The 16036-nt window shown below is 43.3% G+C and overlaps 1 protein-coding gene across 1 annotated transcript in view; it reads left to right on the top strand.

The window, feature by feature from the left end:
- The window catches only part of LOC109935358 (F-actin-monooxygenase mical1-like), a 15135-nt gene extending 13536 nt beyond the window's left edge, over window positions 1-1599 (top strand). The window contains exon 8 of the mRNA XM_048611846.1: window positions 1564-1599. Within this exon, the coding sequence (XP_048467803.1) occupies window positions 1564-1599 (36 nt within the window). The remainder of the gene's footprint in view (window positions 1-1563) is intronic.
- The last annotated feature ends 14437 nt before the right edge of the window (window positions 1600-16036 follow it).

The raw sequence follows: 16036 nt of genomic DNA, 5'->3' as shown, positions 1-16036 counted from the left end.
GCCCTCTGAAATGAGAACAGGAAAACAGACAGATATGTGGCTAATTTCATTCTAGTTAGGAAAGGAAAATGGGGAATAGATCCTCCTTATGATCTCAACGCCCACAGGATTCTCATTAGAGAGAGAGATGATTGGGGCTGGTATCACTTGAGGGACAGCACACTTCAGCTGAGGAAACACCTTCATAGGGACTTCAGGAATTGAACCCACACTGTTGGCACCACTAACCAGCCAACTGAGCTAAGCAACCCATTCACACAGTATATATATGTTCACCTGTTTGTTGATAACATTTTGGTGAGGAGAAGAGCTGAATGCATATGCTTTATCATCTTTGTGATTGATTCCTTTCTTGATTGCTAAATAAACGTTGATGTTTGGTAAATAAGTTGTACACGTGAAGTACACTTACGTGTTTGTGAAGAAGCTATTTTCTAAACACACTGCAGAAGGCTAAGGCTGTGTTAGTGCACCCATATCTGTGGCTAGTTCATAATTACTATTGGGTAACACCATACTCAATCAGAGCAGCTGGCTCCATTTCCCATTCCTTTACTTGCCCTGAATTGGCTTATTTCATTCAGGCTGCCAATGTTAGAAATAACCTTATGTCTCCCCCAGGGGGAGATAAAGACGCCATGCTGCCCCTTTTAAGTACATGCCCCTGGAAAAGGCATTGCCCATCTGCTATTTGTATTGGAAACCATGGAAAACCAACTGTATGTTCCCAAATTGGTAGTTGGCGCACAAGGCAACACACACTTGAAATATCATCCCTCCTACGTCTGAGTTCACACCTGATGGGAGTGCTGAGCAATGCACCCCTCCAGCACTGAATGGGTGTACAGCAATACTGGGAGTGGCAAAACGGGCTGCACATAGGCAGTGGTCCCTTTAAGGGATTGCACTGGACTCCAACTTTCAATGGGACGTGTAGTGCACCAAATAGGTGATCAAACGGAAATTAGAGGAAACACTGGCCCTGAGGACAGCTGATAACTGTGGAACTGAACTCCCAGGCGACATGATTGATGGGGAAAAACAAAAACCCATTTATTGATAACTTATGGCTTGTTCATGCTGAATCTTCTCAATCCCACTATGGCATGTGGGCAGAAGTGAATTTTATGTTTGTGTGGCTGAATTCATTAAGGGCATGGATGGACTTTGTTCTCAACATTCCTGTAAATTCTGGAATGTTCCCACTAGAGGGAATGCGATGTTTCAAGCGATTATTATATCTCCATGTCCAATCAATCAGACCCAGATGGAATGAAAACCGTACGTCAGTTAAAGTAGCAATTACACTAATCATTGAGTTGTGGAATGCATTAGAAGGATCCTAACTGCCGATTGCTGCAGATTTTTTTTTGTGGGATGCTATAGATGACAAGAAAATCTAAGGCAGATTGGGAGACCTCCCACTGTGTCACACCAAAAAGAACCCATTTATTTGAGGATGAGATGCATAGCCAATTGGACTCAGGATTGACACCTCTGAACCTGCAATCAAATCCAATCCAGTTTGACACATTGAAAATCTCTTCTTTGTCTTCATTACAGGCAATGAATTTATGGCGGTTGCAAAGCAGCCCTTAAACTGAGATTGGTTCAGTAATGGCTCACAGACAGATCTCAAGAAAGCTCGGTTGAGGAAAGAACAAAAGTCACACAAGTTCAGGAGAAGACTGGTTGCCTATGGTTGGGCCAGAGGACTTAGCCATATATAGTCATAGAGATGTACAGCATGGAAATATACCCTTCAGTACAACTCTTAAATTAATCTACTCCCATTTGCCAGCATTTGGCCCATATCCCCCCAAAACCCTTCCTATTCATCCAGATGCCTTTCAAATGTTGTAATTGTACCAGCTTCCACCACTTCCTCTGGCAGCTCATTCCATACACACACCACCCTCTGCATGAAAAAGTTGCCTCTTAGGTCTCTTTTATATCTTTCCGCTCTGACCTTAAACCTTTGCCCTCTAGTTTTGGACTCCTCTCCTCTGGGAAAAAGACCTTGGCTATTCACCCTATCCAGAACCCTCAAGATTTTATAAAGCGCTATAAGGTCACCCCTCAGCTTCCAACGCTCCAGGAAAAAAATACCCCAGCCTATTCAGTCTCTCCCTATAGATCAAACCTTCTAACACCAGCAACATCTTTGTCAATCTTTTCTGCACACTTACAAGTTTAACATTTTTCTATAGCAGGGAGACCAGAATTGAATGCAGTATTCCAAAAGTGACCTAACTAATGTCCTGTATAGCTGCAACATAACCTCCCAACTCCTACACTCAATGCACTGACTACTAAAGGCGAGCATGTCCAATGCCATCTTCACCAAATAAAAACCAAAAAGAACTGCAGATGTTGTAAATCAGAAACAAAAACAGAAATTGCTGCAAAAGCTCAGCAGGTCTGGCAGCATCTGTTAACATTTCAGGTCCGGTGACCGGGTTCTGAGGAAGGGTCGCCGGACCTGAAATGTTAACTTTGATTTCTGTCCACAGATGCTGCCAGACCTGCTGAACTTTTCCAGCAATTTCTGCTTTTGTGCCTCCTTCACCACCCTATCTACCTGCAATCCCACTTTCAAGGAACTGTGAATCTGCACCCCGAGTCTCTTTGTTCAGCAATACTCATCAGGAACCTACCATTAAGCCCTTTTCTGAAGAAGGGTCCAGACCCGAAACGTCAGCTTTCCTGCTCTTCTGATGCTGCCTGGCCTGCTGTGTTCCTCCAGCTCCACACTGTGTTATCTCAGACTCCAGCATCAGCAGTTCCTACTATCTCTACCATTAAGTCCAGCCCTGGTTTGCCTTCCAAAATCCAACACCCCACAGTTATTGAGATTAATCTCCATCTGCCACTCATCAGCCCATCGTATTTTGAAGTGTCCATTGTTTCTTAGACGACATAATCAAGAATTAGTTCCTATTTTTCAATCACAGTCAGAAACACTGACCCGAGTCACAAACAGAGTGATTCATTAACACTCTCTTCTCGAGTCTGAAGTGTAAAGCTGTTAAATATAAGCCAGTATTGTTTTAAAGGACCAGTCATTCCTATCACAGTAATGAAGGTAACAATGTATACAACCGCTTTATGCATCATGAATAAGGTACTCAGCATTTCTGTAAAATTTCATAGAAATTTGTAAAATACTGTTTATCAGAGACCAAAAGAGCTTCCACTTATTTGCCTTCATATGCAAACTGCAATTCCTGAACATTGACCACCACCAATGGTCTCTTGATGCTGAAGTAAGGAAACTCACTTCAGTATCACTTCCTCAATTCAGCAATGAAAGGTTGGGAGGAAATCCCAATGCGAGAGGATCTGTACATTGTTGTCACCAATAGTCTTTGTTCTGATGAAGCTCAATTGAAGAAAAGCATCCTGTCTTTATATTAGGGATAGTAAGAACTGCCGATGCTGCAGTGAGAGATAACACAGTGTGGAGCTGGAGGAACACAGCAGGCCAGGCAGCATCAGAGGAGCAGGAAAGCTGACGTTTCGTGTCGGGACCCTTCTTCAGAAATGGGGGAGGGGGAAGGGTGCTCTGAAATATATAGAGAGAGGAGGGGTGGGGCTGGGGAAGGTAGGTGGGATGGTGATAGGTGAGTGCAGGTAGGGAGTGGTCACCACAGCGTAGGTGCTCCACAAAGCGGTCTCCGAGCCTCCGCTTGGTCTCACCAATGTAGACGAGGCCACATCGGGAACAGTAGATGCAGTAGACCACAATAGCGGATGTGCAGGTGAACATCTGTCTGATGTGGAAGGTTTTTTTGGGTCCTTGGATGGGGGTGAGGGGGCAGGTGTAGGGGCAGGTGTAGCACCTCCTGCGGTTGCAGGGAAAGGTGCCGGGGGTGATGGGGCTAGTGGGAAGTGTGGAGCGGACGAGGGAGTCGCAGAGAGAGTGGTGCCTACGGAAGGCAGATAAGGGTGGGGAGGGAAATATATCCTTGGTTGTGGGGTCAGATTGCAGGTGGCGGAAGTGGCGAAGAATGATACGTTGAATCCAGAGCTCTGTTCGCGACAAACGACAACACCTTCCAGTCGCGAACCACTTCAACTCCCCCTCCCACTCCCTGGACGACATGTACATCCTGGGCGTCCTCCAGTGTCACCATGACGCCATCCAGAAACTGGAGGAGCAGTCCCTCATATTCCACCTTGGGAGCCTACAACCCAATGGTCTCAATGTGGACTTTACTAGCTTCAAAATCTCCCTACCCCGGCCTCATCCCATGACCAACCCTCCCTCACATTCCCGTCTCCTTGACCTGTCCGTCTTTTCTCCCACTTATCCGCTTCTCCCACCTCATTGACCAATCCCCACCACTGCCTACCTGCACTCACCTATCACTATCCCACCTACCTTCCCCAGCCCCACCCCTCCTCTCTCAATTTATTTCAGAGCTCCCTTTCCCCTTCCCCATTTCTGAAGAAGGGACCCAACCCAAAACATCAGCTTTCGTGCTCCTCTGATGCTGCCTGGCCTGCTGTGTTCCTCCCGCTCCACACTGTGCTGTCTTTATATTAGTCACCTTCCAGTTTTCTGGACTTGCTGGGGAGGTGCTGGCATTGTGGTAACATCACTGATAACTTCAAAGAAGAGTCTTATCCGGCTGGATATGTTAATTCTGTTTCTCTCTCTACAAATGTTGCGCCAACCTGCTGAGTTCCTTCGATACTGTTGATATTTCCAATACCAGCATCCATTTATGATCAGGCTAAATCTCAGCTTCAAATTCCGAAGTGCCAGCTCTTGGTATTTAAATACCATTAGGTAAAGCTGAAAGCTAGTCCCAGGAACAGTACCATGAATGTGTTAGCAGCTGTTACAAAAACCCATTTGGCCTCAAGGGAAGAAAACCTGCCATCTTTACCTAGTCTGGCCTACATGTGACTCCAGGCCCACGGCAATGTGATTGATTCTCAACTGCCCTCTGAAAGGCCCTAGCAAGCCATTCAGTTCAAGGGTAATTAGGGATGGACAATAAATGCTGGGCCAGCTAGTGACGCCTACACCCCATGAAAGAAAAAAGAAACTACAAGTGCAGCAGGTTCGGATTATAACCACTCACCCCAGTCATTTGGATGATATCTTCCGACCATTTACAGCTTCTCCAGGCCCCGTTACTTAATCATTACTTGTCCCAAATACCACCTACAATTCCCTTGCTCTATGATCCACTTTTGTCATCTAATCCCTCCTCCTTTACCCCTTTTGCTTTTATTCAGCTCACTTCCACTCACACATTCTCTGGTCCTAGCTGCTGAAAGCCCATTCTGTTCAACAGATATTGGCCATGCACTATTAGCTGTTGGGTTAGGATTCAGATTGTGGTAATGCTGGAGACTGGTGCTGAAGTCAAGGATTTAAATGACACCCTGTGAGCACCATGTTTGGAGTTCTAGTTCACCTCCAGTTTCTGCCAGACCTCATCTTCCAGTAATATTTGCCTGTTTCTTGATTTATTCCTTGTTCTTTTGGATACAGGAGTGATGCCAGGAAGCTGGGTGATAGCTAATGGGATTCAGGTTGTTTTAAGAGATCAGAAACAAGCTGTTGGGAATTATGTTCACCCTGGGAGCTCAGACAGCTCCATCTTTGTCTTAGCATTCCAGACTTCTGCTGAGTCGTCAATGTTGAGCTTTTTTATGTGGTTCATTTAATGAGTCTCTGCTTCATTCTGTGGGCTATTACATACTGCCAACATTCACGATTTTGTTAACAGCATATTAGGACTGTTTTGTTAATGTGCAAAACTCACACAAAAGCCCTCATCTCTTCAAACTGTGCCCGTGAAAATGAGTGCAGCAACATCCAAATAATCAAGGTATGAAAAACATATCAGTATGGCAAGGGTGCCAAAAACCTTGGGTCAACATGATTTCTATTTGACAATGTAGAACATTTTTGAGTTTCCTGGCATTAGCCGGAGGTATAGAGGGATGTTAGAAAAGGCTCGGGAAATCTCCAACCTGCTTCATTTCCCATCTTCAATCTAAATCTTTCCTCTGAGATACAGTTACATGAGGGGCATCTTCCTCCCTCTCTCTCTATCTCTATCTTTCTCTCTCCCTCCCAGCTTCACACAGGATTTAAAATCGAAACTATCCATTAGATAGTCAGGTTACACAGTTAAGGTGAATGGTCACTGGTCAAGTGCAAGTTATTCAATTCTGAAACATTTGTTTAAGTCTGGTAGCTTTATTTTCACCAGTCATCAGTCCTTCAATCTGTGATTATCATACCTTTGTTTATTGATAAATCAGTGCATGTATGTCTCATAGAATCTAAACTAATGCACGGGATCTAAGACAAAGACTGCACTCTTCAGTGACAGTCTGACTAACGCTCAGCTCATTCAACACTTGACTCTCAGTTCAATCCATGATGCATCCCATTAATGCTTTCTTTCTCACGCTTTGCAATATCAGCCACCATGGGAACCAGGATGAAAGGTTGGCTGGTCAACAGTTTGGTAGGAATAAGGTTGAAGGAGTAGATAGCACATTTCATGGACAAGTTGTCCTTGGGAGGAGGTATGAGGGGAAGAGAGGAAGAAAGCGGAGATGTGAGCTCAGGGATAGGGGAGAGAGAAGCATTGGAAAATGTTTACCTTGGTGGGTTAGGAAGGCATGATTCCAACCAGTGAATTGGTTACCACTTGATTAACATCAACGTTATGGGAACTAATTGATGTCACTTTCTGTCAATTGTTGCCTCGATATCAAAGGTAGCCAGTTACCTCTAAGATTTCTCTCTTTTGAGGACGTTTGGACCAAAGCTGTAGTAAATTGTGAAGCTAAGTACAGTTGGAACCCAAACTATTGGTGAGTAAGTGATTTGTAAACAAGTCATGTTGAGATTGTACAGGACGTTAGTGATGCCTCATCTGGAGTACTGTGTCCAGTTCTGGTCGCCCTGTTATAGGAAGGATATTATTAAGCTGGAGAGGGTTCAGGAAAGATTTACCAGGATGTTGCTGGGACCGAAGGGTTTGTGTTATAGGGACAGACTGGATAGGATGGGACTTTTTTCAATGGAGTGTAGGAGGTTGAGGGATGGCCTTATAGAGGTTTATAAAACCATGAGGGGAATAAACAAATGAATGGCAGCTGTCTTTTTCCTATGGTGGGGAGGAATTTCAAGAACAGGGGGCATATTTTTAAGGTGAGAGGAGAAAGAATTAAAAAGGACACGAGAGGCGACTTTTTTTACACAGAGAGTGGTTTGTGTTTGGAATGAACTTCCAGAGGAGGTGGTGGATGAGGGTACAGTTATGAGGGTAGTGTTTAGAACACAGTCTGATAAGTAAATGAATAAGAAATCTTTGGAGGGATATGGGCCAAGCACAGGAAGGTGGGACTAGTTTAGTTTGGGATTATGGTCAGCATGGTCTGCTTTCAAAGTCTGTTTCTACATGGTATGACTCTGTGACTATGGCTCTAAGGGTCACTGGATAACATGATTGATGCCACCTTCCATCACTGATGGTTTACATTGTGTTCATGCACCTATGAACATTTCATTATGGTGAGTCCATTGATCAAGGTAAGTTCAAGTATGGTCGAAGTTTGATGCTACATAAAGAATCGGCGAAAGTGAGCTTGTGGAGTTTTAGGCCTATTGTTGTTACCATGTCAATGTAGCTAATGTTAGAGGAAAAAAAATTAATCAGAAGTATTAGCTTCCCATTTGAAGAAACCCTAAGATCAGGAGTGATTTAGCTTCTCCAGCTTGTTCTCACAGTCACAACTGCTGTGTATCTTAATGCCATCCATGCACACGACTCCATCGTCTTTAAAACTTATGGATGCAAAACTCTTTCAATTCCTACTCTAAAATTGAAAACTGAACTAATATTGACTGCTTTATGTGGATTCTATATTCATCTTATTACAATTAAGGATGTGATTCCTACTTCCTGTCCCAAATTATTTGGCTTTGATTTTGCCATGTCCTATTGTCCTGGATTCCCTCACCAATGAAAAAACAAATCTACCTATTCTAAAAATTCTTTCCAAAGCCTTCAAAATCTCAATCTCATCAAATCCTTAACCTTCACCATTTCAGATAATGCAAATCACATTTAGGTGAGAGATAGTAAGAACTGCCGAGGCTGGAGTCAGAGATAACACAGTGTGGAGCTGGAGGAACACAGCAGGCCAGGCAGCATCAGAGGAGCAGGAAAGTTGACGTTTCGGCTCGGGACCCGATCTTTGCTCAGACCTGCCTCTCTAGTAGTATTGTGGGTCTACCGTCGGCAAGTGGACTGCAGTGGTTCAAGAAGGCAGCTAACCACTACCTTCTCAAGGGCAACTAGGACAATAAGTGTTGGCTCAGCCTGTGATACCCACGTCCCTGCAAAAGAGAAAAAAAACTGAATTATCAGCCTTGAAGATTGGCATAAGGAAGGTCCAAAGAGATTTTTGGTGACAAACTAGAAATTAGTTGACCATTTATATTTCCTATTAAGAAAATATACGTTTGGTAGCTCTACTTATGGATATAACAATGCTAAAGGCATAGTACTTCATTTGGAATGATTGACATGTCACAAAGTGCAGGTATTTTCCCCAATCTTCCTGCTGACTAATCTCCACAACCCCTACCTGTATCCACCTATCACCATCCCACCTACCGTCCCACAGCCCCACTTGCCTATTTACTTCCAAGCTCCCTTCCCATCCCCAGTCCTGGTGAAAGGTGTAAACCCAAAACATCGACTTTCCTGCTCCTCTGATGCTGCCTGACCTGCTGTGTTCCTCCAGCTCCACACTGTGTTGACAAGTATTTGAATAAACCTAACTTAGTTGATAGGTTTGCGACTGGAAATAGATTCAATGTGGAATCAAAAAAAATCATTTTCTTTATTATTTCATCGGGATGTCACTGGCAAGGTCAGCATTTCTTTCTCTGAATGACTAGGACAGTAAAGACCCACATTGCTATGGGTCTAGAGTCCCATGTAGGACAGGTGGTCAGGATGACAGATTCCCTCCCAAAAAAATTTAATAGTAAATGTAAAGGGTTTTTACAACATTCATTTAACTACTAAACATCAATGTTTACAACAACCAATGTTAATTTCATTCTCACTATTGCGAATATTAGCATTCAGAGTTAGTAATTGAAATTAAAATCCACCAGCCGTCAAAGTGGGATTTAAACCCAAATCCCCAGAGGATTAGCCTCGACCTCTGGATTACTTGTTCATTATCATAATCACTACGTTACCATGTCCTTACAGCCATCGTACAATATGATAGCTTGGAGATTCAAGAGCAAAGAGAGTGAGAGAGAGATAAACACAGGCTTGTGCCTGGCATCCTCCAGTTTTAATATGATTAAGCTCTGAGTTCATTCAGAGGAATTTGAAAGATGCCATAGGACTGAACACTCACACAGAGTTTTCATTATCAACACTTAGAATCATAGAGTCGTAGATTTGTACAACATGGAAACAGACACTTCAGTCCAACTTGTCTCTGCCGATCAGATATCCGAAATTAATTTAGTCCCATTTGCCAGAATTTGGCCCATATCACTCTCAACGCTTCCTATTCATACACCATCCAGAATCCTTTTCAATGTTGTATTTGTACCAGCCTCCACCACTTCCTCTGGCAGCTCATTCCATTCACTCACCACCCTCTGCATGAAAATGTTGCCCCTAAGGTCCCTTTTAAATCTTTCCGCTCTTACCTTAAACCGATGCCCTCTAGTTTTGGACTCCCCTACCCTGGGGAAAAAGACCTTGGCTATTCACCCTATCTGTACCCGTCGTGATTTTATAAACCTCTACAAGGTCACCCCTCAGCCTCTGATGCTCCAAGGAAAATAGCCCCAGCCTATTCAGCCTCTCCCTACAGCTCAAACCCTCCAATCCTGGCAAGATCCTTGAAAATCTTTTCTGAACCCTTTCAAGTTTCACAACATCTTTTCCTCAAGGGCAATAAAGAAAATATGTTGGATGCCCCCCTGCATGCAGGGCAGTATTTAATACCCACTGCCAAAGTGAGCATGGTAATTTAGAGGACATTCAATCAGGGAGTGTAGAGATGGGCACCACTTTCTGGTTCCCACAGATATGTCCTCACAAAGAAAATGAGTGGTGCTGCCAATCCAGAGCCATTGGCTATCCAAAAGTACCCAGGGTAAAATAAAACAGAAATATAAAGTTTATGACAATCTCAAGAAACGTGACATTTTAGGAAGCTTGGAGACGTATAGGAAGTACAGATTTGAAACTTAAAAGCAAATCAGTAAAGCAAAGAGATGATACAAAGTGTTAGCCGGTAAAATTAAAGAACACCCAAAGATATTTTGTCAGTACATTAAGAGCTAGAAGATGACTAAGGAAAGGGTTGGGCCTATCAGAGATGTACATGTACATGTAACTTTTACAGAGATGCAGAAGATGTGGGCAGGATTCTAAATAAGTATATTGGCTCTGTCTTCACAAAGGAGAGGCATTGTTGAAATAGAGGCATAATATGAAATATTAGACATACAGTAATAAGCATATTGAGAAGAGAAGGACTTGAGGGACTTGAGAGTGGATAAATCACCAAGAGCTGGATGAATTGTATCCTCAGCTGTTTGTTAAAGGAAGATAGGGAGCAAATAGCCGATGCTCTGAAGACTATTTTCCAGTCTTTATTTCGATAGAGGTGACGTACCGGATGATTGGAGACATGTGAACCTTGTACCGTTACTCAAAAAGTGTGGGACGGGCAGGCCAAATAATTACAGGCCACTCACTATGATTTCAGTGGTGGTCAAATTACTGGAATCCACATTGAAAGATAGGATTAACTGTTACTTGGAGAGGCGCAGAATTATCAGGGCTGGTCAGCATGATTTGTTAAGGGAAGTTGTGTCTTACAGAAAGAAATTTCTTGAATTTCTTGAGGAAGTGACAAGGAAGATTGATGAGGGTAATGCAGTAGATCTGGTCTATATAGATTTTGGTAGGGAATTTGACAAGGTCCCAAGTGGCAGTCTGTTAGAAGAATTAAATCCCATGGGAAACGGAGGAATTTGGCAAGTTAGATCCAAAATTGGCTCAGTGACAGGAAACAAAGGCTTTTGTTGCTTTTGAGGACGGAAAGAAGTTTTCGCTGGTGTCCTACAGGTCTCAATTTTGGATTCTCTGCTGTTCATGGAAATTGTAGTTAATGATTTAGACTTCAATGTGGGAGGCATAATTAGCAAATTTCTAGATGACACAAAAAATAGCTGTCAATTGCAAGATGACATCAACGGTTAAATGGGCAGAAAGTGGCAAACGGAATTCAATACGTAGAAGTATTAATTGATGCATTTGGGGAGACCAAGCAAGGGAATACACAATAAATGGGGAGGGTATTGAGAGAGGTAGAGGAAGTGAGAGAGGTTTGAGTGAATATCTATAAGCCCTGAAGGTGATAGGATAGGTAGTTTTTTTACTTTATTCATTCATGGGATGAGGGTGTCGCTGGCTAGGCCAGCATTTATTGCCCTTCCCTAATTGCCCAGATGGCAGTTAAGAGTCAAACACATTGTTGTGGGTCTGGAGTCACATATAGGCCAGACCAGGTGAGGATGGCAGTTTCCTTCCTAAAGGACATTAGTGAACCTGATGGGTTTATCCAACAATAAACAATGGATTCACAGTCATCTTTAGAGTCTTAATTCCAGATATTTATTGAATTCAAATTCATCAGTAAAGTGATGGAAGGTGTCATCAACAGCGCTATCAAGCAGCACCTGCTCAGAAATAACCTGCTCAGTGACGCCCAGTTTGGGTTCCGCCAGGGCCACTCAACTCCTGACCTCATTACAGCCTTGGTACAAACATGGACAATAGAGCTGAATTCCAGAGGTGAGGTCAGAGTGACAGGCCTTGATATCAAGGCTGCATACAACCGAGCGTGGCATCAAGGAGCCCACACAAAACTGGAATTAATGGGCATCGGGGGGCAAACTCTCCAGTGGTTGGAGTCATACCTGACACATAGGAAGATGATCGTGGTTGTTGGAGGTCAACCATCTCAGCTCCAGGACATCTCTGCAGGAGTTCCTCAGGGTAGTGTCCTCGGTCCAACCATCTTCAGCTGCTTCATCAATGGCCTTCCCTCCATCATAAGGACACAAGTGGGGATGTTTGCCAATGATTGTACAATGTTCAGCACCGTTCGTGACTCCTCAGATACTGAAGCAGTCCATGTTCACATGAAACAAGATCTGGACAATATCCAGGCTTGGGCTGACAAGTGGCAAGTGACATTCGTGCCACACAAATGCCAGGCTATGACCATCACTAATAAGAGACAATCTAACCACCGCCTCTTGACATTCAATAAGTTACCATCACTGAATCCCCCACTATCAACATCCTGGGGGTTACCATTGAGCAGAAACTTAACTGGACTCACCACATAAACACGGTGTCTACAAGAGCAGTCAGAAGCTAGGAATACTGCAGCAGGTAACTCACCTCCTGACTCCTCAAAGCCTGTCCATCATCTACAAAGCACAAGTCAGGAGCATGATGGAATACTCCCCACTTGCCTGGATGAGTGCAGCCCCAACAACACTCAAGAAGCTTGACACCATCCAGGACAAAGCAGCCTGCTTGATTGGCACTACATCCACAAGCATCCACTCCCTCCATCACCAACGGTCAGTAGCAGCAGTGTGTACTATCTACAAGGTGCACTGCAGAAATTCACCAAATATCCTCAGACAGCACCTTCCAAACCCACAACCATTTCCATCTAGAAGGACAAGGGCAGCAGATATATGGGAACACCATCACCTCCAAGTTCCCCTCCAAGTCACTCACCATCCTGACTTGGAAATATATCACCGGTCCTTCACTGTCGCTGGGTCAAAATCCTGGAATTCCTTCCCTAATAGCATTGTGAGTCAACCCACAGCAGGAGGACTGCAGCATTTCAAGAAGGCAGCTCACCACCACCTTCTCAAGGGCAACTAGGGATGGGCAAGAAATGCTTGCCTAGCCAGCGACACCCACATCCCACAAATGAATAGAAAAAAAAATTTCACCATCTGCCGTGATGGGATTCAAACCCAAGTCCCCAGAACATTGCCTGGGTCTCTGGATTAATAGTCTAGCGATAATACCACTAGGCCTTCGCCTCCCCTAGGTTATAAACATTAATTTCTTTCATTGGGTAAGGTATTGTTTACAAGAGCAGGGATTTAATGCTGGAAAGATATAGCACACAGGCCACAGTGAGAGTTTTGTGTACAGTTCTAGTCACCAGATTACAGGAGGATATAATTACTCAAGAGAGAGCAACATGAATCTTGCCTGTGAGGAAAGGTATCCTCGAACCCATACAGTGTGAAAGCAGGCCATTCAGCCCATCAAGCCCACAACAACTCTCCAAACAGCACCCCGCCCAGATCCAACCCACCTATCCTATCTCTGTAAACCTACATTTATAAGTGCTGGCCAATCCACCTGACCTGCACATCAATGGTCTATGGGAGGAAACCAGATCACCCAGAGGAAACCCATGAAGACTTGGGGGGAACATATGAACACATTTTGCATAGAAAGTTGCTGTAGGGTGGAATCAAACCGGGTCCCTGGCATTGTGAAGCAGCAGTGCTAACCACTGAGCATCTTATTGCTCATATGCTGGAGCTGTGTTCCTTAGAACAGAGGAGGCTGAGGGGGCATTGAATTGTAAAAATAATGAGGGAATAGGTCAATTACCAAAGGCATTTCTCTCAGGTGATTGGTAGAAGAATTACAGGGAAAAAAAAGAAATTTCTGCCCAGAGGTTGGTGGTGAGTGGAATTTGCTGCTAGTTTGGTGATTGAGGCAGAAAGCCTCAACTCATTTAAAAGGAACCTAGATCTGCACTTGAAACACTGTAACCAGTAAGACTACAGACCAGGAGATGGGAATGGCTAGTTTATTCAACTAATGCAGACAAGATGAACTGAAAGCCCAATTTTTGTTCTGTAACTTTCCAAGCTTCTGTGATAATGCAAAATATTTCTTTTAAAAAATCATAATTCATTGTCATGTCTCAGCAACTAATTACAAATATTACTTTCATATACTTTTATGCTACTTCCTAATTTTTGTCTATCTAATTCTCCAGACAATGCCAAACTATTACTCCTAAGGCAAACTGTTGATTTTTATCAGCTTCATTTTTATGGCATGTATAATGTTTGAAATAACTGGGCCCCTTTTCATTGCTCAATGATGTAAGCTGGGCACAACGCAAAGGTACTGCACACTTTCACTGGGTTGTGTAGAGACTTCCTACTGATTCAACCTTCATTGCCTTTGTTTTTGCTGCAGAGTAATTGACAATGTGTTTTGCTTTAATGGAGCTTTGATTTGTTCAGAACCACTGAATCGTTGCAGCACAGAAGGAGGCCATTTGGTCCATCATGTTAATGCTGGCCCTCTGAATGAGCAATTCACTTTGCACAATTGTCCTGCTTTAACCTTTTCAAATGGCAGTGTTTTTAATGTTTCAGTTGAACCTTCTTCCACTTTATGTCAGATCTTAACCACACAGTACATGGAAAAGACTTTTTCCCCCTGAAATATCTTATGCTTCTTTTGCCAATGACTTTAAATCTGTGCCTTCTCGATCTCCTCTAGGAGTAGCTTCTCCCTACCTAGTTTGTCCAGATGCCGCATTATTTTTATTTTGGTGTCTGGGCTTTACACAGATGTGGTCCTGCACAGTTTCACATAATGTCTGAATTGGAAAGCAGTATATCATCCGATCTGGCTCAGGGTTGTTGTTCCTGCCCACTGAAAAATGGATGAGAATAATGTGAGATGCTCCGGGGATAATATGGAGCTCCTGTTACTAGACTAGTAGTCCAAAGACCTTGATTAATAATCCAATTAGATCAGAAGATCAAATTCCCTTGCAACTTTTCCAAAATGCGAATTATATTTTATAAATCTGGAAATAAGGCTTGTAAAGGTGACAATGAAGCTGTCAGATTATTGTAAATGCTCCACAAAATGTGGTTAAAGGAAGGAAAATTTTTCATCCATCTGGCCTGTAAGTAAACAGTCCTCTGATGTCATCTCACTTCTATCAAAACAGGGATCAACAAGGCATGGAATATTCCCAGAATGCCTTGTGCTGTCTCTAGGCTCTCATTGGCTATGAAAGCCACCTCTTTCTCCCTGAACCTTAACCCCTTTAAACTGCTCAACACTCAACCTCTTTTCCTGCCCCCTCCCCTCCATAGCAGCCAATCTTTGTTAACAGTTTTCTCTCCTCCAGTATTGTCCATCGCTCCGTTAAATCTTCTATCATTTTAATTTTCCTCAACATTTCATCCCTGTGTCATTGCAAAATGCCACTTCATCTTCCACTTCCCTTTTGTCTCCAAAGTCTTCAGGGTGTTTTGTCATGTTCCAGATCAATGCCTTTCTACCTACAAATATATGAATTAGGGCAGGAGTATGCTATTCAGCAACTCAGACCATCTCCATTTGATGGGATCATGACTGATCTGATTGTGGCCTCAACCCTACATTCCTGAATACTCCTAATACCCTTTGACTCCCTTTTTAGCTAAAAATCTATCAAACTCAGCTTTTAAAGGCTTCAACGACACAACTCCCCACTGCTCCCTGTGGAGGAGAATCCCACAGATTAATGATGTGCTGGGAGAAAAAGTCCTCCTCTTCTTCATTTAATATAAGACGACCCTTGTTTTCAAACTGTATCCCCTGGGTTTCGGCTCTTCCTTAAGGGGAAATGTCCTCCCAATGTCCACAATGTCCAGACCTCACAGGATATTCTCTGTTTCAACACAATCACCTCTCATTCTTCTAAATCCCAGTGGACACAGCTAGACCCAATCCGTCCAACACTTATTCATAACTCCCATATCCCTGTATTCAGTTAAGTTAACTTATTCTGAACTGCAGCTGATACAATTATATCCTATCTGCATTACTCCAGTCATGGTCTTACAAACACCCTGAAGCAAAACCTCCCCATTTTCATA

The sequence above is a fragment of the Rhincodon typus genome, chromosome 25 (genome assembly GCF_021869965.1).
Source record: "Rhincodon typus isolate 14 chromosome 25, sRhiTyp1.1, whole genome shotgun sequence".
In the NCBI taxonomy this organism is placed as follows: domain Eukaryota; kingdom Metazoa; phylum Chordata; class Chondrichthyes; order Orectolobiformes; family Rhincodontidae; genus Rhincodon; species Rhincodon typus.
The sequence above is the reverse complement of the archived record's forward strand: the minus strand, read 5'-3'. Positions and strand labels throughout refer to the sequence as shown.